The sequence below is a fragment of the Pagrus pagrus genome, assembly GCF_965226575.1.
Source record: "Pagrus pagrus genome assembly, chromosome: 12".
Taxonomy (NCBI): Eukaryota; Metazoa; Chordata; class Actinopteri; order Spariformes; family Sparidae; genus Pagrus; species Pagrus pagrus.
The window spans coordinates 23,292,300-23,314,518 of NC_140196.1; the positions used below are offsets into that span (position 1 = coordinate 23,292,300).

Sequence of the window (22,219 nt, forward strand, 5' to 3'; positions counted from 1 at the left end):
AGGGGGCAGAATTTCACCAGAGTAACTGTTAACTGCTGCTAAAAATGTAGATTGTAACTAACTAGTTGGCTTGGTTAGCTGTGCATCTAGCAGAGTTGAGAGCACTGGGGGATTGTTAATGTTTACACCACTAACAAAGGAGCTGTGGACCAGGAAGGATCGAGCTATCTGGTTAGCAAGCTAACGCTCTGCAACACTTACACAGACACAGCATCACAATTGTGATTACATCACATTTTGTTGATAATGTTTGTTTAGATTTTAATGAAAATTCTCACATATTGCACCTTTAGCCAAATAAATCACAGACTGACAATTTTTATATCAAACCAGAGCACTTTAAAATAGCTGCCTCAGCACATAATCAGTAGGATAAAGGACTTAAGTCATGATTCACAGCTAGAATTGGAAGACCAAAAGAAAGAAAAAATTACTGCGTCTCAACTCTGGGGCTACATCCTCTAAATCATGTGGCCCGCAAATATATGTCTGAGGATGTGAAGGCCATATTATAATTGAGACATAATTCAGCTGGTCCTTTAATAACTGTAAAGCAAAATTCTGAAGTTTATTGTGATCCAGTTGCCTTGAAATGGCCAACAAAGTGTAAACACTAGTGATAAACTAGGACAAGTATTTACAAGACATGACATTTACCACCACATTGAAATGGGCAACAGTGTAGCAGGTTACAGCTCAACTGAGACACAGTATGTGACTCTAGGACTTTAATATAAAGGCTGTATACTTGTGTTTTATTTCAGTTTATTCCCTGGAGTTGTGATGACTTTATGGAGAGCTAAAGCAAAGCAGCAGTTACAAAGTGCTACGGTCTGGTGTCCTTTGCAGGGATAAAAAGGACAAAGACACTGCTACCAAACGCAATGAAACAAAATTTCAGGATTTAACACCAGGTTTATTTTTACAGAGGGTTTAAGATGGATGCATGCCATTGGCAATTACCACTGCAGCTTCAAATAAATCTGCAAACAGTTTAAGTTGAGATCACGTAAAGCTGAAGTTTCCGACATTTAGTAAACCAGGAGCCTTAGGCCATCTTGTACTGGCCTCTGTTGTGCACGGTCACAGTCTCTCCATCAGGTCACACTGGGCTTTCCTGCTAAGAAAATGTTGAGAACTTTAACACATACGTCCAGTGATTACAGAAACCTTGAAATGAAATGCTTGTCAATACACCTGAGAGTCAGACACCTGTGGTATGATGAGGGCCTGTGAGTCAGACGGATCCACAATGATCAGGGGTCCCAAAACAGATTTGTGACTAAAGCCATGGGATCCTGACAAGGAGAAAAATAAATTCATGAGAAAAAGGCACAATAAAAAAAACAAACACCTAATTTGGCAGAAAAGCGTTACCCCAGTCGGCCCATCTTCTGGGGCGGGAACTGCAGGTTGAGTCACAGCAGCTGCAGATGGAGCTCTGAAAGGGGTCGTCGAGTAGTTCCCATCTGAGAAAGAACGGTCATCATATCAGTACGGTGTTGCTAATATCACGCACACATGGAAAACCTTGAAGAAAACCCTAATGCAACCAATCAGTAAGCTTCCATATAAATGTGGTTCAATAAAAAACGAGTATACAGTAAAGAATATCAATACCAGTCATGTCTGGCTGAGCTTAAAGACTGGAGGCAAGCCTGGCTTTTTATATCAAGTTCAGAAACACATCACAACTAGATGCATGTTCTGTACAAGATGTTTTTAACTAGAAGTATATTTAGTAAGATTTTGGGTTAGTGTCCAGCTCAAGCTTCATACTGTGGAAAATATGTTTATGGCCTTCTTGCTGTGAACCGTTTCCTTAATCCATGATCAGACCTACCTCCCATTTTCCTTTACATAGTGGCAGGCTTTCTTGCTTTCGTCAAGAACGTCAGGATCCCATGCAACCAGCTTACAGTGAATGTACACCTGAGGAGAACGTAACACTTTGTCAAAGTTTTTTGCGAGTAAAATATCCCTAAAGGATAAGTTCACCCAAAAATGAAAATTCAGTCATGATCTACTCCCATGCATGCTGATGGAAAGCCGGGCGAAGTTGTGGTCCACAAAATGAACCATTCTGAGCAGTGTTGCAACATTCACTGCAACAACTGAAGTAAATGGGGACTGGTTCGAAAACGTAAAAAAACTAACTAAAAATAAAATAAACCATGGCTCCATACAGCTCATTTGGTATAATCCAAGTCTTCAGAAGCCCCAAGATCCTAAATTGATTTGAAAAGATGTTATTTACACCCTTTTTAAAGCTGAAATCTTACTCTAGCTGCTAAGCCAAAAGCGTTACTGCACACCCTGTCTGTGGAAACGGATGCACAAGCTTGACCATGCACTGAGGGTGTAAATATGGTCTTTCCACATCAATTTGGAATCTCTGGGCCTCTGGAGACTTTTATGTCAGACAAGCTGTATGGAGACATTTTATGCATTTTTTTTCCCATTATTCTTTAAGTCCCCATCAACTTCAGTTGTTTAAGAGAATGTTGCAATGTTATTCAGATTTGAAGCCCCAGAAATGCTGAAACATGACTCAACTCACCATCTGCTTGGTGGTGAATAGAGACTTTTTTTAATTTTTGGGTGAATTTATCCTTTAAAGCAGTTACCATTCACCCTCTCACCTCTCCAAGGCCAAACTTGAAGGACTGTAGGTAAAGGATGACTGCAGACGAGTGGTACCGAGGCAGGAACACAGAGTTTCCCCTCGTGCTTTCCAGAAGACACCTGCAGAAATTCAAAACTCAGTTTAGCAACAAAACTTCTATTCTGGAACATTTATTGAAAAGACGAACCAACATCTGACTCCTACCCCTTGTTGCTAATGATGGGGTAAACCTGGTTGTCAGGCTGCAGCTGTGGTGTTGTGGCCGCCACACATTCCTCCATGAGCAGCAGCAAAGGTTGATGGGACTTCTGCTCCACTGCGGCCCATATCGGCATGAACGAGCCCAGTGGGATGACATTTGTCTTTGCTACACCTGTTAATTGCTCTGTAGGGGGAGATAAAAAGGCTTAAAATGTGCCCTTAAGTATCCACATGTTGCATTTGGTAGTGTGAGAACTCACCATCGAGGAGTGCCATGTGGAAGACCAGCCCGCCTCGGCCCTCAGAAACACCTGATCCAGGGTTCAGAAAAGGGGGAATCCACCCCTCAGGTCTGGAATTAACAAACATTTTATCAGCTCACATTTCTGCTTGAATCAAACTGGATTTTCATTCAAAAAGGCACTCTACCTTTTATAAACACACTCAATGGGATACACAAAGGCTGCAGGTTTGGACTTTGCATGTGGCCTGTAGGTCAGGTCATTCTGATAGAGCAGACGTTTCCCATTCATCTGTAGAAAAACAGGTTAAAAGACACGCAGGAGGCTGAACGGTATTTTTTTGGTTAAACATGGCATTAACATTACCCGTCTTTTAAATTTGCAGTCTGTAAACTTGTAGTTGAAGTGTGCCTCCCCTTCTCCGCTGGGCAGAGCATTCAACTGAGACGGCATGCAGTTCCCCAGGAAGAGACGAGCTGCATGTGGCACCAACTCGGCACTGATCCTCCATGTGATTCTCACCGAGTCTTTTTCACAGACTACACTGATTTCTGTAAACCAATTCTCATGGTGTTAGTTTCTTTATATCAAGCACTTTAGACACATATCTACTCACATGCGTGAAATATACCTGCATTAGCAACAGCCGTTGCAAAAACAGCCAAGATTATCACACCTAGGTAGAGATGAGGCACCATGACTGAATAATCCAGATCAGACTGGAAGTGACACAATTTGTAGACTTCCTGCCAAATCAGCTGAATGATCAACATGTGTGTGGGAGCAGGACACCAGTCAGTCAGTTTCTTCTGAAGCTGGTGTGTTCTTACAGTTACATGTGTATAGTAGGGTGTTTTCCAGATGCAGAGGTGGAACTTGACTAGGTACAATTAAGTATAAGTATAATTTTTAATTCATTTATGCTCTCATTTTACTTAACCATATGTTATACATCTACTTTACCACTTTTCTGAGGCAAATGTTGTATTTTTTTTTTTACTCTGCTGCAGTTATTTGACAGCTAGTTAATTGTTAGTTTACAGATCACTTTACATACAAAACATAATCAGTAAATAAATGAAAAAAAATACAATGATTCAACTACTCATCAGTAAGTTATATAGTTAAAATGAGCTCCACCTCGAACAAATACTTAAATTTAAAATGATTTCATGTCAACCCATCAGTAAAAATGATCCAATATGAAATAACACTCTGTAGTGTAGGCCTACTTATATTGCTGCTGAGCTACTACCACTTTAATTATTCTACTTTTACTCACTAGAATATATTAACAGCGTGATATTTCTGCTTTTTCTTGAGTAAACGATCTAAACATTTCTGTCCATGTGAAAGCTGCTGCTGTGAGCTCAGAAACAGCAGACCTGTTTCTTTTTTTACTCTTCAGAGCGGAACCACTCTTCCGTATGCTTTGACGCCGTCACGTCCGGACCGTTTAGCGTTGTACACAGGAAGTAAATTCAAGTCAGCCAGACAAGTGGTTGTAATTCGCCAGTGTTTCTAGTGTTTTGGTCTGCAAGCAGTTTATATTATTTCGAATTGTAGTATATCGTTTATTCAACATGCTGATCAAGGTTAAGGTGAGCCTGTTTTATCTTGTATTATCCTCTTCTCCGCCGGCCCGGAGCTGCTCTTGTTGGGCAGCCCGCTAACATGACTTACCGGTTTGCTAATTTATTTCGGGGCCTTGCTGCAGTCACTAATTGTATTCGAACAAACATGTATGTCATTCTGTGCTACATTGGTTTAATATTTGCTTGTTTTTCTGCTATGAATTTAGTGGAGCTGCCAGTTAGCTATTAGCATACGGCTCTCTGTGAATACTTGTAGCCATTCAGTAGCTATGTTATGTGATAGCTTGCTAACTTCACCAAAGCAGGTTAGCCAATTCCTTGACCGGTGTTGCAACAAAATATGTGACCCTTGAGGATAAACTAGAAGGTGTGCAAGCGCCCTATAGATAGCACAACCAGTTTCTTCTGTTACTTGGGGCTGGAACGAAAAGTAGATCAATCTAATAGTCGATCGAAGGATAAATAATGGATCAATCATTTGAGGCGATTGTGGCAAACGGTCCATTCATGTAAACTGTATATATTTGAGTTCGGACTGTGTGGTTGGGACATTTGAATACGTCACTGTGGTTCAGATTTTTGTTCTACACTGACAATCTATCAATATAAAAAATATTGGAATGATTAATCCATGATGAAAATAATCATAAATTAGTTATCTATAGCTAATATCCCTGAAGACATCCTTTTTGTGTGTTTGTTAAAAAACATTTGCAATGAAGATGAAATTCCTAATTATGTCACAGAATTTGCAGACTGTGTCATTTCAGAAACCAAAGCTGGTGTTGATGTAACTTTATGTTTCAGACTCTCACTGGAAAAGAAATTGAGATCGACATTGAGCCCACAGACAAGGTGAGATGCGATTCTGATTTAGAAGAAACTACACACTGACATGTATGCTGTAAACTCTCAAGGTGCTATAACTTTTTCTAAATGTGTCATATTTTGTTTAAATGAAGGTGGAGCGAATTAAAGAAAGGGTGGAAGAGAAGGAAGGGATCCCTCCGCAGCAGCAAAGACTCATCTACAGTGGAAAACAGATGTGAGTTCCTCCATCATCTTTTTCTGTAGTAGCTGTGACATCCTCTTACTTTTCTTCTTCTTACACGTCTTCTCTAAACCATTCTCCGCTCTCTCTCCTTTGCTCCTCAGGAACGATGAGAAGACGGCTGCAGACTACAAGATCCAGGGAGGTTCGGTGCTCCATCTGGTGTTGGCGCTAAGAGGCGGCTCGACGCTCCACAGGCCTTGCTTACACCTCTCCAGCTCGTCATGAGCGGCTGTAGCGATGGGGCCAGCTGAGTGCCAACGCTTTAGGTGTCTGTCACAGTCTAACCATGTTACAGCACAGAGATCTGAAATCCCACGCTCCCGGCCGATGCAAACAAAAAGAAAAAAAAAAAATCACCCAACAACAGCAAAAAAAGAAAAAAAAGGACGTTATATTTCCTTTGTAGATGTTTTTTTTGTAAACCCACATTGGCTTTCTGAGTTTGACCAGTTGATGCAGGCACCCATGCAGTACAGGAGACAGTTTGAGAACACTGTGGTCTTTTTGCTTGTGAATAAATGCTGAAGTTGATCTTCGTGTCGTCCTCTGACACACCCACCCACACATCAAGACAAGTCACTGCTGAGGATTCTGAAAACTGATTTTTATTAGAAAATGACATGAAACTGAAGATTTAAAGACATCAGACAGAATACTCCTCCTGGTCTCCTCTTTACAGTTTAATTAAGGTAGGGATCGGAAACAGTCTGGTATTGATTATATTGAAATCCGTTTAGAGCACCATTACTGACATCCAGAATTGTTTTGAATACAGGTCTATAATTATGAAATGAGTTATCAAATTAATCTGATTCACATGTTTTACAGCCCACTTTTCTGTCCTTCTACAACAAAGGCTTGTATTAGAGATTTTCTCCCTTCTAATTGTGCTCATATACTTAATATGTAAAATATACTGTACATCTTGCAGACAGTATCATGCCCACTTCATTTCTTGTATCACTATACACAGTCTTCAGATAATAAAATGACTCAGGAGCCTCTGTAAACAACAGGCAAGGGGATACTGGTGAGGGAGCGTTGCTTGAATGGGAGGAATAAAAACATGTTTTAACACCTACATTTAAAACCAGTTTCTGGCCCCCAAAACTAAACAAGAAAATAACTGTTTTTGAGTGGATAGAAGGCACAGGGGAATGACTAAGGAGGCGGATTCTTTGAACTGTTCAGCTGTATGACGCATAAAAAGTAGGAGCAACAGAAGACAAGTGGCTGCAAGACATAAGGAGGTGTTTCAAATCCTTCAATTTCAAATTCGTGTCCTTAAGTTTCTCAATTAAATCAAGTGTAGTGGATTAGAGCATTTTACAATAGTAGTAGCGGGTCATTAGTGACTGTTTAGCTGCTTTTCAACAAAGTGAAGACCGTAAAGGCAAATCTTTTAGAAAGGAAATCATATCAAAGGGAGTGTCATGTGAGGACAGTTGGTTAAAGCCAGCCACATGAATAATAAATATGGAGTTAAACATCAACTACAATCAGCTTTAGCAGCTTAAAAACCTGAATGATACAAAGTTTCTACAGACGTCATTGCAGAAACCCAAGAAAAACTGAATATTTTCCATGTAATGCTCGCATATTCCACGGCTTGTGCCATCAGTCACATTTACAGTTGGATTCCAGAGGAGTGAGAAACTGAGTTAATGTACGAGGCTGTGATTTCCTGTGACAGACCAGTGTTCTTCAGCCATAAAAACACCCACAAAATCAGGAATTCAAGAAACAGCAGCTTGGACTGTAGTGTAGAGGGTGAGACAGCAGGAAAAAAAAAACCTTCTGTCAATGAGGGCGATGTCTGCTGACTCATCCACACACTGTCGTCACAGTCCTGTCGGACTGAATGGCCGCTGTCAGTGGCCGGCAGCACTGAGTCCAGGGAAGGAGTCAATCTGGATTGTGTCCTGAAAGGCTGATCCTTGGCTGCTGTAAGATATACGGACCCTCATCTTCAGGTTCACCTGGAGGAGGAGGAAGGATTTAGAATAGGCTCTGCTTCAACTGGAGTAGCATAAGATTTGGACCTGGCACACACTTGGCAATGATGAATTGTTCTAGCTGAATACAACAACAGGTTTGTGGGAGATGTGTGAAAAATGTAGAGGTAAAGTGTGAAGATTTGTTCTATTTTCAAACTTTCATAACCTTACAGACCTTAACTACAGAAACTTTTATTTACAAGGGTGTTATTTTCTCCTGTACTGATACAAACTGATATAAAAGAGATGTCTCACACTCCTGACTGACCGGGCTTCAAAGCTTCTTGTCAAACCCACCTTGTTTGGGTTGTTGAGGACCACCATCTGGGTCACCTTAGCTGCGCCTCGAGCAGGAAGAAAGTCCCCACTGGGGGCCTTCATGTGTAACTGGACACTCTGAGGGAAGATCAAATGGAACTTTGAAGTTTAAAGCACCAAAACACACGCCTCCATTTACTGCACTGATGCCTACCACTGAGAACATGACAGGGTCTAAAGCTGACACCCAGCAACGAACACACACTGCTCAAATGCACAGAGAGAGGAGGTGTGACAAAGTATCTGCGTGTGATTCAGTACTGAAAATGTCAAAGAACAAAAAATAGATATTCCTTGGCAGCCAAAAATCAACACCAACAGAGAGAGCTTGCTGGTGCCGGTGAGTGCATCTGTGACTAGTGTGTCTTTATCACAAACCTTGGGCACTGCAGCCTGCAGGGTGAGGCTGCTGATGTCTGACTCGGTGGAGTTGGAGGCTGTGAGTGTGACTGTCAGGCCCGAGGCTGACTGTTTCTCACAACTCATTGTTAGAGTCACACCATCTTTCTCATACACCTGCACTGTGGGAGCTATTGGAAAACAGACGTTATAAAATATTACATTAGATTAAAGCAAATACTGAGCAAAGACACATCAACACTGGACAATGCCGGATTCAGTCCCCTTCAGTTTGCAGTCTCTAGTTTAGAAATGCAACGATTGATTGCTTTTTTGTTAAGCTGTCAAGTATTAATCCAATTTAAGCAAACTATTTTGATAAAAATCATCTGATTCAGCTTCTTAAATGTGAATAACTTTCTGTATTATTTTGTCCTGTATGACAGTAAACTGAATATCTTATGGTTATGGACAAAACGACACATTCTTGGACGTCACCGTTTTCTGACAATTTATAGACCAATCAACTTATCCATGAATCAACGCATTAGTCGAAGATGAAAATAATCATTAGTTGCAGCCATGCTCTAATTTCAAGTCCAAAATCCTGTCCTATTTCAGTTTAAACTAGCTTATGTGTCTGAGGGTGTCAGACCTGGAGCGAGGGGGGTGGGCTCTAACCCTCCCAGCAGATCCAGCAGGTCTCCTCCAGCAGTGCTGGCTGTGGTGGTGGGCAGGCCCGGTGCTGTGCCTGCTGCTGCTGGGCTGGGCTGTAGAGTCTCCTCAGGGCCTCCCAGCAGGTCCAACAGGTCACACACCTGAGGAAAAAATAGACATGGCAACAAAGCTGACAGTTGGAAACTGAAGAGAACACAGTGCTCTGCATATTCAAAGCAAATCTATTCAAAGAACAGTGAGGCTGTTTGACTCTTTATCTAGAGGCACCCATATCTGAACAGGGACAGAACAAACCTCATGTGTAAAGGTTTTTTAAAAAAGGATAATCTGTAAAGTGTTTTAATTCACCAGAACATTGCTGATAAACCGATTAGCTGAGCTTCATTACAATTTCATTTGCATAAACGCACATGCACAGTGGTTCAGAGATTTTAAGCAGTCATAAGACAGCTTGGAGCCTGACCTAACGATGCCTCAAGTCAGGCACGAAAACAGATGATCAGCAAAAACAACGACCAAGAGGTGACCAAAGAAAAAAGTTTGGATGCAGACAGATGCGAGTGGAAAATCTAAACAAAGGTTGCAGTCATAAAATATTCATCCGTGTCATGTACCTGGTTAGCAGGTGGTTGGGGCAGCAGAGGCTCCCCCTGCTTGACTTTGACTGATTGGATGTCCTTGATGGGCTCCCCTGTTGACTCTCCGTTGGTTTGACCCAGGGCGTTCTTTTCTATCACAGGCATCCTCTCCAGCACTGCTGCCCTGCAGAGAGAGGAGGCATCTCAACACCTTGTGGCCGGAGCAAAAGATTTGTTTCTACTATCAACTGTGAAAATCCTAAATGCTACAATGATAACTTCTGATTTTTAGAAACATAGTATATTACATGATTATATGAGAAACAGGAAAAGTTCTTCTTCATTATCTTGCATACCTCATGTGGTCATATTTCTTGAACAGAGCATTATATTCAACTGCCCTCTGCTGGAGCTCCACATCTATACAGCTGCCATAGATGCTGACGATGCTCCTGATGCGACTGGCAGGGTGAAGAGATGAAGAAAAAGAGCAGCAGTCAGGGGACTATTGAGAAATTACTGCAACTAATTAGAAAGTATCTTAATGAAGAGTCCAACTGGACGTTTGACCCTTATAACTCTTTGTTCAATCTAGGTGCTGTATCGTAGGCAACTGGACTTGTTTCACTGAAACAAGTCCAGTTGCCTGGGATACAGTTTTTTGTTTTGCTGGGAGTGATGGAAGTGTTTCTTACTCCACATTGTCAGTGATGCGTGTGCTCAGTTTCATGGTGGCGGTGAGAGCAAAGCCTCTGGTCGCTGGGGACGACATGTGGGACTGCAGAACCGTTTCCAAGGCGTCCAAGACGTCGTCCTCGCTGACCTGATCGAGAGACAAAACAGAGTCGATACAGAGTCTGACATTTGCCATCACATTTTTATAATACTGAAGCTAGCTTTTTAGCTTCTAGTATTCATTTAGCTGATGATCCATCACATTTACTGTATGATTAAGACACAGACCCTTCATTTATTTTGACCGAAGACTCATTATCATCACTAACTTTATAGCACTTGTTGCAGCACTTGTTGCACATTGCTTTTTCCTTGGAGTTGCTATAAGTATAGCTATTACTTCTCCTGCTAACTACTCATACTCCCTATTATGTCCAAACAGAAGGTCCTGTCAGACAGAAGGCCTAGAACTGAAAATGTAAAACCCTGTAGTGCTTTAAAAATAAGTTGAATCACTACTAATAATTATTCGTATTATAGTATAGACTGTGTGGGTGCTTCATGTACCTGAACAGGCTCAGTCTCCTGACACTCTCCTCTCAGCAGCAGGTCTCCATACTCTCCTATACACCAGCACGCCACCTGCACTAGGGATTGCTGCACATACAAGTATTACACTCACACAACTGTTCGCACATTACACACACAGTCAAGTATAGTAATACTTTACGTTTTTGGCAGACTGGCTTGCTGGTTAGCATGACACTTTCAAACATCAGAGCCACCTTTTCCTGAATTCACTGGAAGTAAAAGTGGTGGATGATGGGAAACTGCACCACACTGCAGATGAGTACATGGCTGCTCATCTGACTTGGTTCCAAAAATAAACCTGGTTGCATCAGCCGGTTTTCAAACTGAAAGCCTGGCTATTCTCACTGCCGTGGAACCAGACCAGCTCTCTCTGGTTCACCACTGACACAGATGTTTCTTTGAAGAAGAACATCTCTTGAGTTTTGCACATTATGCTACAAATGGATCCTAAAATGAAAGTCCCGGATTTCCCTTTTCTGTCCAAAAGCTCAGTTCTGGGATGGGTTCAAAGCTAGAAAATGTGAATGTCACTGTATGTGGAATATCAGCTTCACTTTCAGCTTTCACAGAATCAGATGTCAAAGTGTATTTTTGCTTTGCTCAGTATGGAAGTACGTATGTGTGTCCCAACAAAGGCTGATTCTCTGCACGCTATGCTTCTCTTTATTGTATTTGTCAATACCTATGATGAAATAGGGTCTTATTGTTCTTTGTCAACATTTAAATGTCCTTGATTGCTTTTTCTCTCTGGAGTACAACACTGGTGAGTGAGGTCAGGTGTACACATTTTCTGTGCTTAGTTCTGTTTTCATCTAGTTCGCAAACAGATCAGGATAACTGTATTCTGTCATTTGTCATTGATAATGTAATTCTACTAATAAGGGATAGTTCTTTGTGTTTTTGAAGTGGGGGTGTATGAGGTGTTATCCATAGTCAGTGTATGATGTAGATGGTGGTCGGAACACCCCCAGTTTGGAGAAACAGACAGGACTTCTGGTACAGTTTAATGATATTTTTCAGAGCTTTACCTCGCCCTCAGGCAGCCCTTTCTTACGGGAAACTGAAGTCGTTGTATTGTCCTATGCTCTTGTCAAAGCCACCAGATGCCTTTGACAAAAACTGTAATTTTACCACACAGAATACGGGAGTTGTGTTATTGTGTGACTTTGGAGTTTTGACACGTTCGTTCAGGTCTGAACAAACATGCTAACAATCCAAATTGACAGCAATTCCTGTGTTCTTTGAGGTAAAATGAGAGAGCCATATAATGGCTTCAGTTTCCCATCAGATAAAGCTCTCTGACGGCAATGTAAATCATTGAAAATATTCCAAATACAGTGTTTACTTACTTTGTTTTTTTAGGTGGGCCTGTTTTTAGGGTTAGGGATCGTGCCGCTGTCAAACATCAAATTACTTTTGATGAAAAAAAAATGTCCCAAACATAAAATAAGGGAATGCCACACTTTTTGAGAGGTTTCCTACATTTTGGAAAATATTCTAACTATAGTGTACACTTAAACTCCTACTGAATGTTTTTTAACAGAAGACTTTAAGCATTCTTCCTATAATGAATCTAATCACATCTCATCACATTCTTCATTGTATAATAAAGGATCAGCATGGAGCAAACCAGAGACACATGGATAATTTGATCATCCAGGTTCACTGAATGAGTAAGCTGACCAGCACACCACTCTGCCTAAAACACTAGAGACACACATGCACAAACACGCACACACCTGAGAGATGTCAGTGAGCAGAGCCCGGTAGAGCTTGTGGACAGTGTAACAGTGCAGCTCTGAGGCGTTGGTGATAAGCTGGATCAAGTTGGGCACAGTTTCATCTCTGACGTCGCCCCCTGCCTGGCAGAGTAGAGATCAGAGTCAAACACACACCAAACTCCATTAGCTAGACAGCTGGCCCAAGTATTTGGGTCGCCCTACATTTTCTCCCAGACATAATGACCTCACTTAGGGGCCGTTTCATCACAGTTTACATACATTATTAAAGGACATTTACTGATATGGATTAAGTTTTAATTCACACCGAAACCCCACCATTACCCTTTCTATACACTCCATTCTTCTGGGGGAACAATGCAAAGGATTACTGTAAGCATTAGCTTCTTATGTATTCACTTAACCAGATGGAGCACACAATTAAAATTAATGTAACAGAGAGCAAAATGGAAAGCATTGGTTTGCCTATTCAGGGCAGCATGTATGAAAGTTTGTACAGAGGAGGTTCACACGGTCTCTTGCCCAATGTATTGTTTAGAAAATAGAAATCTAGTGTCTCAATACATACGCAGCCTTCACACATGTGGCCCCTGATATCTACACTAAGGCAGACTGCATTAATGATGGCAGAGGGAGAAACTCATGTGAGAGGCAGCAGGGTGAGTGGCTCGGTCCGTATTTACCGTGGTGAGGACATGCAGGATGGTGTCAATGTGCCAGCGCTGGGAGGGCGCATACCTGACAGAGACAGAGACACACACACACTCAGTGGTGCTTCAGAGTGAATCAGACACCCGCAAATCCATCTGCATCCTCTCACAACTTACACACACACACACAAAACCAAAGTGCGTCAAGTGGTGGAGAGATATACAGTAGAAACAGAGAAGGCTATTCATCGTCACAGGGGTATCACTGAGAGTGGAGACAGACACAGAGTGAGACATGGAGACACATATACTTTAAGTACAGAGGCTTTTTGTCACAGCCTTAATACTTAACAGCTGCATCACATTAATGCCCACTTTATCCAATCGTAGCTCGGAACGACACAGCACATTAAATGTATTCACATGCACATGTATGTTTGTGTGTTGCTTGCATGCATGCACATATACTGTGTGTGTAATCATGTCATGTGACCTTGTACATGTGTGGAGTGTGTCACTCACCTCTCTGCAGCGATGAATATGCCGCTGGCAGCTTGGGACCTGAGCTCAGGGGGGCAGGAGGAGAGGAAGATGAGCAGCTCCTTCATCATGGAGCGGATATTGGAGGCCGACACTAGCGCCAAGGAGAGGTCCAACGCACGGCTGGACAGTGGACAAGAGATGGTTAATGTTGGTAATTCTGTATATAAGTATACCTTTAAATTAAGTCCTTCTGTAAGTGTGAGTAGCTGATCAGCACAGCAGTGATATACTGTGAAAATGATCTATGATACATCACGACTTCTGTGCAGCTTAAAAGACAAACATAGTTTTTGAAATGGCAATATTCGTTTTAACAAAACGTGAAATCAAACCTGTACTTCATGTATTTACTGTGCTATGAAGAGCTTTAAAATTCAGTTTTCTTGGCAGTTGAGATGAAACACTTTGATACGGTGCATGGATTACATATGCACCAGTATTGATAGCGTATTACAAAGGATGTATCACGACATTGCACAATACCATTTGTCGTTTATTTGTTCCCTTTTATTTTTTCCTTCTAGTTATAAGGTGAGTTAAAGAAGTGTTTCACCACTGGAAAGACGGCCCTTGCATAAAACTGGGCTGTCTTTTCAACAGAAATATGCAAATATTTTTGAAATTGGTGCTACGTGATTAGAGAAAACAGGGAAAAAGAGATGTGGTATTCACTTTTGCTCAAAAGGTAGAAAACCTACAACAACCAGATGAATAAATATTTCCGCTGATGGGTGACGTACTGCAAGTTGGGCATTTTTTGGTTTGGGCTCAGAGTCCGTTTTCAAACAGGATACAGTAAGGCAGACAGTTGGTAACAAACAATTTGATCAGCACTGCCTTGTATTTTGATCTGACTTTTCTCCGCCCCTGGTTTCACAATACAGGAACAACATGGTGACCACGTCTGGTTCAAGACCTTTTGCTTTTGTAGCTACACAGCATGTGAAAATATGTTTCTGAAAACATTTTAGGCAAGACATAGGCAGTGTAGCAACAGAAGCTTGGTTTCATAATTGGTCAGCACTGCCTATTTTAGACAATAAGATCAGCTTGATGAGACAGCCCGCACTTGAAACAAGACTTGAAACAAGACTTGAAACCAACATTGTGGTGATACAAAGCTGGTTAAAAAATGGCGAAGTTCCCATTTTAGGAGGCTGCATCCGTTATTATGAATATAAACAAAGGCAGCAAGTAAGTCTCACAAAGTGTCTGAAAGTAACTTGAAGGTACACTATGGGAAAATATGCAGATGCTAATTTTACCGGTTCCCTGAATTATACATATCTTTACCAGCAGACATCAAACAGATGAGTGAGGAGAAACGTTCTTGGAGCAACATGTCCTGTCTTTAAGATTGATTACCTTATCTCAGTAAGTTTAAGATAAACTTGCCATATTAATTAGATCATATTGCTCACTATTTCCTTTATTATAAGCTGCAACACACTTTATTTTGCTCTGTGATGAGTTTAAAGTACATAGCATCAAGCTGTGCTGTATGTGATTGGGGGATCTCAGGCTGGATGAATTATTTTGACAGGCATTGCGATTGCGTAATGAATCACATGTTTCGCGGAATTGACAATTGTTCCCTGAATTCCCCTTGTTCATCTGAAGAATACAAATTGTCAGCCGGAGAATCTCTGTAGCATCACAATGCTTCATTTATAATGGTATGTTTTGACACATTTTACCTTTATCACGGCACTTTTATATAATCTTGCTTTGTTGTATCTCGAGGAGGGACCAAGTAATACTGTATTAATCTACCTACAGAAATCCATCAAGCATGAAATTATTATTTTTGGATTCAGAAAATGTCCCAAACATAAAAAAAAGAAATTAGACACTTTAAGAAAGGTCTCCTAGATTTAGGAAAATTGACTGATTCCTTGAACCTTTTTATACATTTCTCAAACACACATAAGGGGATGACATTGGACAAGCATGACTTCACGGTGTCAGGCTTACTGAACATCTGTGGTGTAACAGCTGTGGCTGACAAGCGGAGAAGAGGGGAGAGTTACCGTTTGACAGAAGCATCCTGGTCCTTCAGGCAGTCCACTATGGTTCCCCGGTGGCGCTGCACTGCATTGTGATCTGTCCCAACAATCTTCTGAAGAGAGATCATGGCGATGTACCTGAACACGCACACAGAAGAGGCAGAAATAAGGATGTCCTGTGATAAGCCTCATGCTGCATAATGATGAAGAGCTGTGAGTGAGCTCAGTTCACCGAGGTTCTGAGTGTGTAGCGAAGCAGAATATATTTAATAACTTTTTGCTATTAATATGGATTTCTAACCATCAGCTAACAGTCAAGATGAACTGACAGTGCTGTACAAACTTAACTTTCTCAACATAGCAAAATAAATAATTCATCTTTCCACTTGGAATGTCTCATGAACTGATCAAGTATTTATGTGAGCACCGGAGAGATGTTATCTAGCCGAGCAGGGCTCACAGGAATACACCAGTCCTAATACTGTCACACTGCCACAGTGACACTCAGGGGCCCCGCAGGTAAAAGCCTGACAGGCCTGCCTGGTCACACAGCCTCTATGGAGATAAACCCAAAAAATAGTGACATAACAAAACCCCAAGGAACCTATTTCTGGCCTCCACGCTGCCTGATGAAAAATGACAGAGCCCAAAATGAAGAGATCAGCATTAACAGACAGACAGTGACCTTCTGGTGTGGCTCTGGAGGAACGGCTCCAGGGAAAGTGATTAGTGAGCTCAGACTGATAACAGCCTGTTGGGAGGCTTCTCTCTGGCTGCAGTGAGTTAGCCGTCAGCCTTGTGGAATGGAAATGGTAAAAATGACCCACAGAGATAAGAGAGGGAGGATGAAGGAAAGATGGAAAGAGAAACAGGAATGTGGGGGTAGAGGAACGTCAGGGAAAGCTAAAGAACACTTACCGAATGTTCCTGTCGTTGTTCAGGAGGAATCTTCCCAGGATGTTCACAGCCAGAACCTGTGGCAAATGGAAAGTTACATGCATGTGCATTTGATAGGTAACTAGGTCACATTATCAACTATGTGTTAATGTGGTTGAACACAGCGAAGACTGCTGCTAGTCTCTCACCCTGAGTCCGCTCTCTGACTTGATGTCTAGCACGGTGAGAACAGTCTCATACAGCACTGCGTTGCCCACAGTCTTAGTGCTGTCAGTGTTGGTCGCCACCTGTATGCCAAGTCAAACACACATCATTAGTTAGTACATTAGGTACAGAGCAACATACATATTTAATGACTGACTGAAATAAAAAATCTTTGTTTTGCTGCCATCAGCTGACAGAAGTGATTCAAGTTTTTAATGAGCTGTTTTAACACCCCGTTTGGCAAGTCTTTCCACTGAAACATATTCTGGCACACAGGAAGTAATGCGATCTACATGTTCCAGTTTATTTGGATTAAAACAGACTAGGTAGTCAGCATGAGCAGCAACACCCATTGTTGCTGAACAAAGAAAAGGGTGCCACCGAGAAAAACTTCATCGACAGAAGAATGTGAAGGAGAACATAAAAAGAACAAAAAACGAAATTTTCATGACAATTATTTATCATTTGTGTATATGACAGTAAACCTGAGCTAGGAGGTCGTTCATAGCATCACTGGCTGCCTCGTTGTTGTGGCCGAGAATCCTCAGCAACCTCAAGATGCGTACCTGAGGCCGGAAAGAGTGAACAGATGGACTATAAGTTATTTTGGTGCACTGAATCAGCAAAAATAGGAGGAAAGATGAGAGGATACATCTGTGTGTGTTAGTGAGAGAGAAAGAAACTGAAAGAATAACAAACATTAACAATTTATTACCAGTCTCTACCCATTTAAAACTGAATCTGAGCCATAAAGAAAGAAGAGTGAGATTTTTTTGACAAGACATGTCAAATTCTAAATGTTCTGATTTTAAATCTTCACCCTCAAAAGCGCTCAAAAGTTCCTGGTCAACATTAAGATAAGATAAAATAAGATGAAATCTGTTGATTGCTGTCCAAACTGACCTGTAGGAAGGGATCACTGATTCCTGCCACATCGTGCTCTGGAGAATAACCCGAAATTACCAGACCTTTCATTATCTGAACCAGATCTGGCACTGCCTGAGATACAAAGCACAAACATATTACAACAGAGAGATGGATATAGATAGGCAGATATATAGAACTTCTAAGATTTATATGTGTGTGTGTGTGTGTGTGTGTGTGTGTGTGTGTATGATTGCGTCTCTCTTGTACCTTTCTGAACCTCTCCAGTGTCTCTGGATTCCTCTCACACAGCTCAGTGATGAGCACCACAGCACCATGTAACACGCCTATAGATAAAAACATACAAAACAATGACGAAAATTAATTAGGAAGGAGGAAAATTAGACTTAGCAACAAGAAATTAATTAAGTAAACATATCAATAAGGTGGGTCACTGAGGTAGATCAACTGACCGTGATTCTTCTCTGCAAGGAGGGATCGAGCTGCGGGGGCGAACATCTCCCCCAGATCATGGACCTTTCTCACAATGTGAACAGCACACAGAGCAGCCTGGAAGGACAGTGGGGAGGGTCACAAAACAATAAACAAACTATATACATACATAGTGTAATTAGTACAGTTAGTTAAAAAGCAGGAGGAGGTGGAAGTCCCCACCTTCTTCTTGATGTAGGAGTTGGAGGCTCGGAGCAGCCTGTCTATCTCTGGTGCCAGATCTCTGCACATCTCAGCTGATCCCATACAGGCCAGTGTGCACAGAGCCAGAGACTGCACGTACTGGTTACTGTGAGAAAGGTCACTGGAAAAAAAACACACATAAATGAAAGTGTAGATATGTGTATTACTAAATTCAGTAGAGTTTATCCTCCATACTGTACACTATGACTGACTGATGTTTTTGCTCTCCATTTCATCGAATGTGATTACTCAATTTAAAATGTACTACTGTCAATTATGACAATTAACTACTGTCCGACATATGTTTATGTGGTTCTTAACCATGTCTGTGTATTGGAATTTGGGGGGAAACACCAGTCTTTTATAATGTTTCACAAGTAGTCGTCAAGAAATGAACAGATAACACAGAAAAATGACGGTAACGTGATTTTAACGGTCTCATGTATCATTCAGATGTTGTTTAAAAAAATGTATAATATACACACACTATATACACACTGTATTTTAGATGTAAGCTTTTTTTTAAAGTTTTAATTTGTCAACAAGTAAGAGTGTTAACAATACAAGAGTATATCATCATGGGTTCTACCACAGATTTAAACACTTTTAATTGTTAATAGATGCTTTATAACACACTGTAAGAATTGCTGTTGTGTGTAATCTTAAGTGATGGTTACAGGTATGTTACGCTGTGATACCTATCATTCATTAACCTGCTTCTGCTGCTTTACATAAAGGATTTTTTTTTTTTTAAATGCATGTTGATAAACACTTGATAAAATGTTAACATTTGATTACATCTCTGTTATAATACCTTCTAAGCCATTTAGCAAGTGTTTATTAAACGTGTGCTGTCCCGATTTAGCATTGCACTCACTGACTCCTGATGGACAGTGAAAAAAAGGATTAGTGCTGCAGAACCAGCAATATCATCTTTTATCATAAACACATTATTCTTCCTTGTCAAAACCTGCAGCCTACGTTACCCACAGTGCAACATAGCCACCGACAAGTTGGTACCTTGGTTGGTTTGTGTGTGTAGGGTAATTTAGAGGTCTGATGAACTCAATTCTTTCTACTCCAATTTTTTTTATATTTTTAGTCGTCAACCCCACTCAAGTGGTACTCAATTGATCAGATTCTGCACAGCTCCTTCCGGAGGCATAAAAGGCGTTATGCTTTTTAAAAAATATTTTTCCTGATATACAGTAGTACTCCCCAAGACCTACTGTATAAACCGACATTGATGTGTAAAATCGGTGGAGTTACCCTTTAATTGCATATAATTTCTAAACACTGAAGTTAAAATAAAGTGATACGAAAAATTCAAATACTAACATTTGTAAATTTTGATAACTTATTTCAAGTTCAAGTGACTGTCCTTACTTCTTGATGGAGTTGGTGATGAGCAAGCTGGCGTCCTGCTTCTCATCCAGCAACATCATGGCTCCCAAATATCCCACACGCTTCTCGCTGTAGCGAGGGCTGGCTATCATCCGCACACACTCCATCTAGAAGGAAGAGCAACAACTGACTTACTTAAGTTTGTTACTTGACTTACAGACACTACTGATGCCCCTGGGGAAATTTCCTGCTCTTTGCCAGCTCTAAGCGGAGGTCAGACACATCTCAAGAGCAGCAGCCCTGGATCTGGGAGGGATTCAGTGGCCCAGTTTGTTTGACGCTGGTTTGCGATACTGCAGACTGTGCTTGAGGGAATTAAACACAATCCATAATGTTCTAATGACAGGGGAAGTTTACACGCACATAAGAGCAACATAATTAAAATTATTAAAGCTTGTTATGTTGATCCACAATGTGCCATGTATTTTCTCTGCTTATTTCAAGCTCATGCACTCACATTTTTGCTGAGCACACAGATATGTTTGTAAGGAATCAATGCTTTGGACATAGTGGTTGGACGTTGGGACTAGGCCACTATTCTGCCATGAACTGAACCCAGATCCTCCCCCTGCCAACCCCATTAACCCAAGTGAACCCATGACAGGCATTAACAAAATCCCCTCACCTGACCAAAATGGGCAGGGTAGCCCAACATGTGCACGTAGAGCAGCTTGGCCAGGTTGTGCGATCGCCCCCCATTGTCAGACTGTCTGAACTGTGCCCGGATGGCTGCACACTCCCTCTGGATGACACCCCGCTCCTCACACTGTGTCCTTGCTGACCTGATGGCCCGGATCATCTCCTGCAGGGGTACTGATGGAGACATGGCTGTGTGTGTGTGTATGTGTGTGTGTGTATCCATGGGTGGGGTGGATGTGTGTATTGGCATGTGTGCATGTTATATTGTGTCATGGAAATGTTAAAAGTTAATATTAACACAAAACAAACTACTTAACTGTACATATTGTACTGTGTTTGATTTCACTTCCTGTTTCTGAAAAGCCTCCAGGTGTGTGTAAGCATGACAAAGCTGTTACTACTCTATAATACATCTTTACAAGAGCCGTGCTCTCACTTAAAAAAAGACAACTCAAGTGTGTGTATTTCAAAAACAATTCAAACAACTTCAACTAGCTTACGTTACAAGTCTGCTATACTGACTGTTGTGTCTTGTGACAGACTGTTGTAGGGTTTTCTACTCCCAGAGCTGGCTTAAGGCAAAGTTACTGTAGATTAAATCCACCTTTAATACTTCTGGACGTTGTAGAAACAGATACATTTCAATTAACGAGTTAGGTTAAATGTCAAGTTAGCGTGGCACTGCCCCAGTCGATGGTGCAGGTCAGTGAAACGAGCCAGGGGCTAGCCAACTGGCCGAGCAGGGCTAACCTTGCAGATGCTGTCAAGCCTGCTCAGTGACCGACTGTCGAGCTATTGAGCTAGCTAAGTTAGCATTACAGTCCGTTTACAGGAACGGTTAAAGCTCGGAAATAACAACGTACCTCTACACCGTACCAAGAGTCTCCAGTGTTTAAAAAAGTAAACCGGTTCAGCCGAACCCCCTCCAGTACACGGCGGCAGTCAGTTGGCTGGAAACCCAAATACTGTGAAGCCATACAGCGTCAAGCCGGACGGAAATAATCACACGACTTCCTGTGGCAACTTTCAAAATAAAACCCACTCACTATTGCTTTTTCAAAGAAAATTTTCTATGTTTCAGCTTAAGGTCAGACAAGCATTCAGGGAATTGCTGGAGAGATCATGACACACAACTTGACTTATCATTCCCAGGAAGACATCTTGTTATCTATTAATCAGCCCTTTTTCATGTTCATGCAGGACAACGCAGGCGCAAACAATACCATTAACTGTAGTTACATTTTAATCTATCTTTATTATTAAATATTACTCAGATCTCATATGTCGTTTTCTATGTGAACTTTAATTGAATCGCATTGTGTAAGTGTGTAATTAGTGAATAAGCAGTTACATGTGACCTAGATTTAACGAATTAACATTTCTGGCTTGGTGTGATACATTCAGAAATGTTTAATTTCATTACTACAATGAAATAGCAATTTAGATAGCAAAGAATCAGGCTTTTATTTTGAAGACACCTCCCAGTTTCCTGTCTCATTTAAGATAATCTGACATCTTGACCCACCTAGGCTAGTCACAGCCACCCATGACTTCCGCAATTTGATCGCTCATTGTGCGTGGACTCCGCCCCTTCCGTGTCAGGTGTTGCAACAGGTGGATGAAACATTGATGAAGGAGAGGGAGGGAGACACATCATGAAGACAACTAGAAAACCCAACATCA

General features: G+C 41.3%; 3 protein-coding genes across 4 annotated transcripts; 1 reads left to right on the forward strand and 2 right to left on the reverse strand.

The window, feature by feature from the left end:
* Positions 1-895: 895 nt before the first annotated feature.
* LOC311267054 (zona pellucida sperm-binding protein 3-like) lies at positions 896-3,809 on the reverse strand. 2 transcript variants are annotated; one of them, XM_084369872.1, is made up of 10 exons: positions 3,701-3,809; positions 3,436-3,620; positions 3,257-3,360; positions 3,088-3,179; positions 2,831-3,011; positions 2,643-2,745; positions 1,844-1,932; positions 1,378-1,469; positions 1,213-1,298; positions 896-1,117 (listed from the first exon to the last, which is right to left on the reverse strand). In XM_084369872.1, exons 1-10 carry the CDS (start codon positions 3,765-3,767, stop codon positions 1,103-1,105), a joined length of 1,014 nt encoding a protein of 337 aa, XP_084225998.1. In that variant the 5' UTR covers positions 3,768-3,809; the 3' UTR covers positions 896-1,102. The 2 variants fall into 2 exon arrangements, with proteins under 2 accessions (XP_084225998.1, XP_084225997.1); XM_084369871.1 differs by having other exon boundaries at positions 896-1,120.
* A 702-nt stretch (positions 3,810-4,511) lies between these two features.
* nedd8l (NEDD8 ubiquitin like modifier, like) lies at positions 4,512-6,249 on the forward strand. Its single transcript, XM_084369873.1, has 4 exons — positions 4,512-4,670; positions 5,472-5,519; positions 5,627-5,709; positions 5,820-6,249. The coding sequence occupies exons 1-4, from the start codon at positions 4,653-4,655 to the stop codon at positions 5,941-5,943; spliced, it is 273 nt and encodes a 90-aa protein (XP_084225999.1). The 5' UTR covers positions 4,512-4,652; the 3' UTR covers positions 5,944-6,249.
* On the reverse strand, positions 5,933-21,536 carry ap1g2 (adaptor related protein complex 1 subunit gamma 2). The gene is made up of 22 exons (XM_084369869.1): positions 21,400-21,536; positions 20,523-20,725; positions 19,880-20,004; positions 18,473-18,614; positions 18,271-18,367; positions 18,068-18,144; positions 17,837-17,932; positions 17,419-17,499; positions 16,918-17,016; positions 16,751-16,806; positions 15,857-15,970; positions 13,806-13,946; positions 13,317-13,371; positions 12,634-12,756; positions 10,871-10,960; positions 10,324-10,451; positions 9,985-10,089; positions 9,665-9,812; positions 9,028-9,190; positions 8,412-8,563; positions 8,013-8,111; positions 5,933-7,697 (listed from the first exon to the last, which is right to left on the reverse strand). Exons 2-22 carry the CDS (start codon positions 20,721-20,723, stop codon positions 7,590-7,592), a joined length of 2,400 nt encoding a protein of 799 aa, XP_084225995.1. The 5' UTR covers positions 20,724-20,725; positions 21,400-21,536; the 3' UTR covers positions 5,933-7,589.
* Positions 21,537-22,219: the final 683 nt, after the last annotated feature.

Excerpts from the sequence above, each read along its gene's own strand:
- nedd8l (XM_084369873.1), top strand. Across the intron at positions 5,520-5,626 it reads ACATTGAGCCCACAGACAAG|GTGGAGCGAATTAAAGAAAG; the intron begins GTGAGATGCGAT and ends GTTTAAATGAAG. Across the intron at positions 5,710-5,819 it reads ATCTACAGTGGAAAACAGAT|GAACGATGAGAAGACGGCTG; the intron begins GTGAGTTCCTCC and ends TTTGCTCCTCAG.
- ap1g2 (XM_084369869.1), bottom strand. The coding sequence starts at position 20,723 with ATGTCTCCATCAGTACCCCTGCAGGAGATGATCCGGGCCATCAGGTCA. Across the intron at positions 18,145-18,270 it reads CCTTGCAGAGAAGAATCACG|GCGTGTTACATGGTGCTGTG; the intron begins GTCAGTTGATCT and ends TTTTATCTATAG. Across the intron at positions 10,452-10,870 it reads AGGAGACTGAGCCTGTTCAG|GTCAGCGAGGACGACGTCTT; the intron begins GTACATGAAGCA and ends TCTCTCGATCAG.
- LOC311267054 (XM_084369871.1), bottom strand. The coding sequence starts at position 3,767 with ATGGTGCCTCATCTCTACCTAGGTGTGATAATCTTGGCTGTTTTTGCA. Across the intron at positions 3,621-3,700 it reads AACGGCTGTTGCTAATGCAG|AAATCAGTGTAGTCTGTGAA; the intron begins GTATATTTCACG and ends ATTGGTTTACAG. Across the intron at positions 3,361-3,435 it reads ACTGCAAATTTAAAAGACGG|ATGAATGGGAAACGTCTGCT; the intron begins GTAATGTTAATG and ends GTTTTTCTACAG.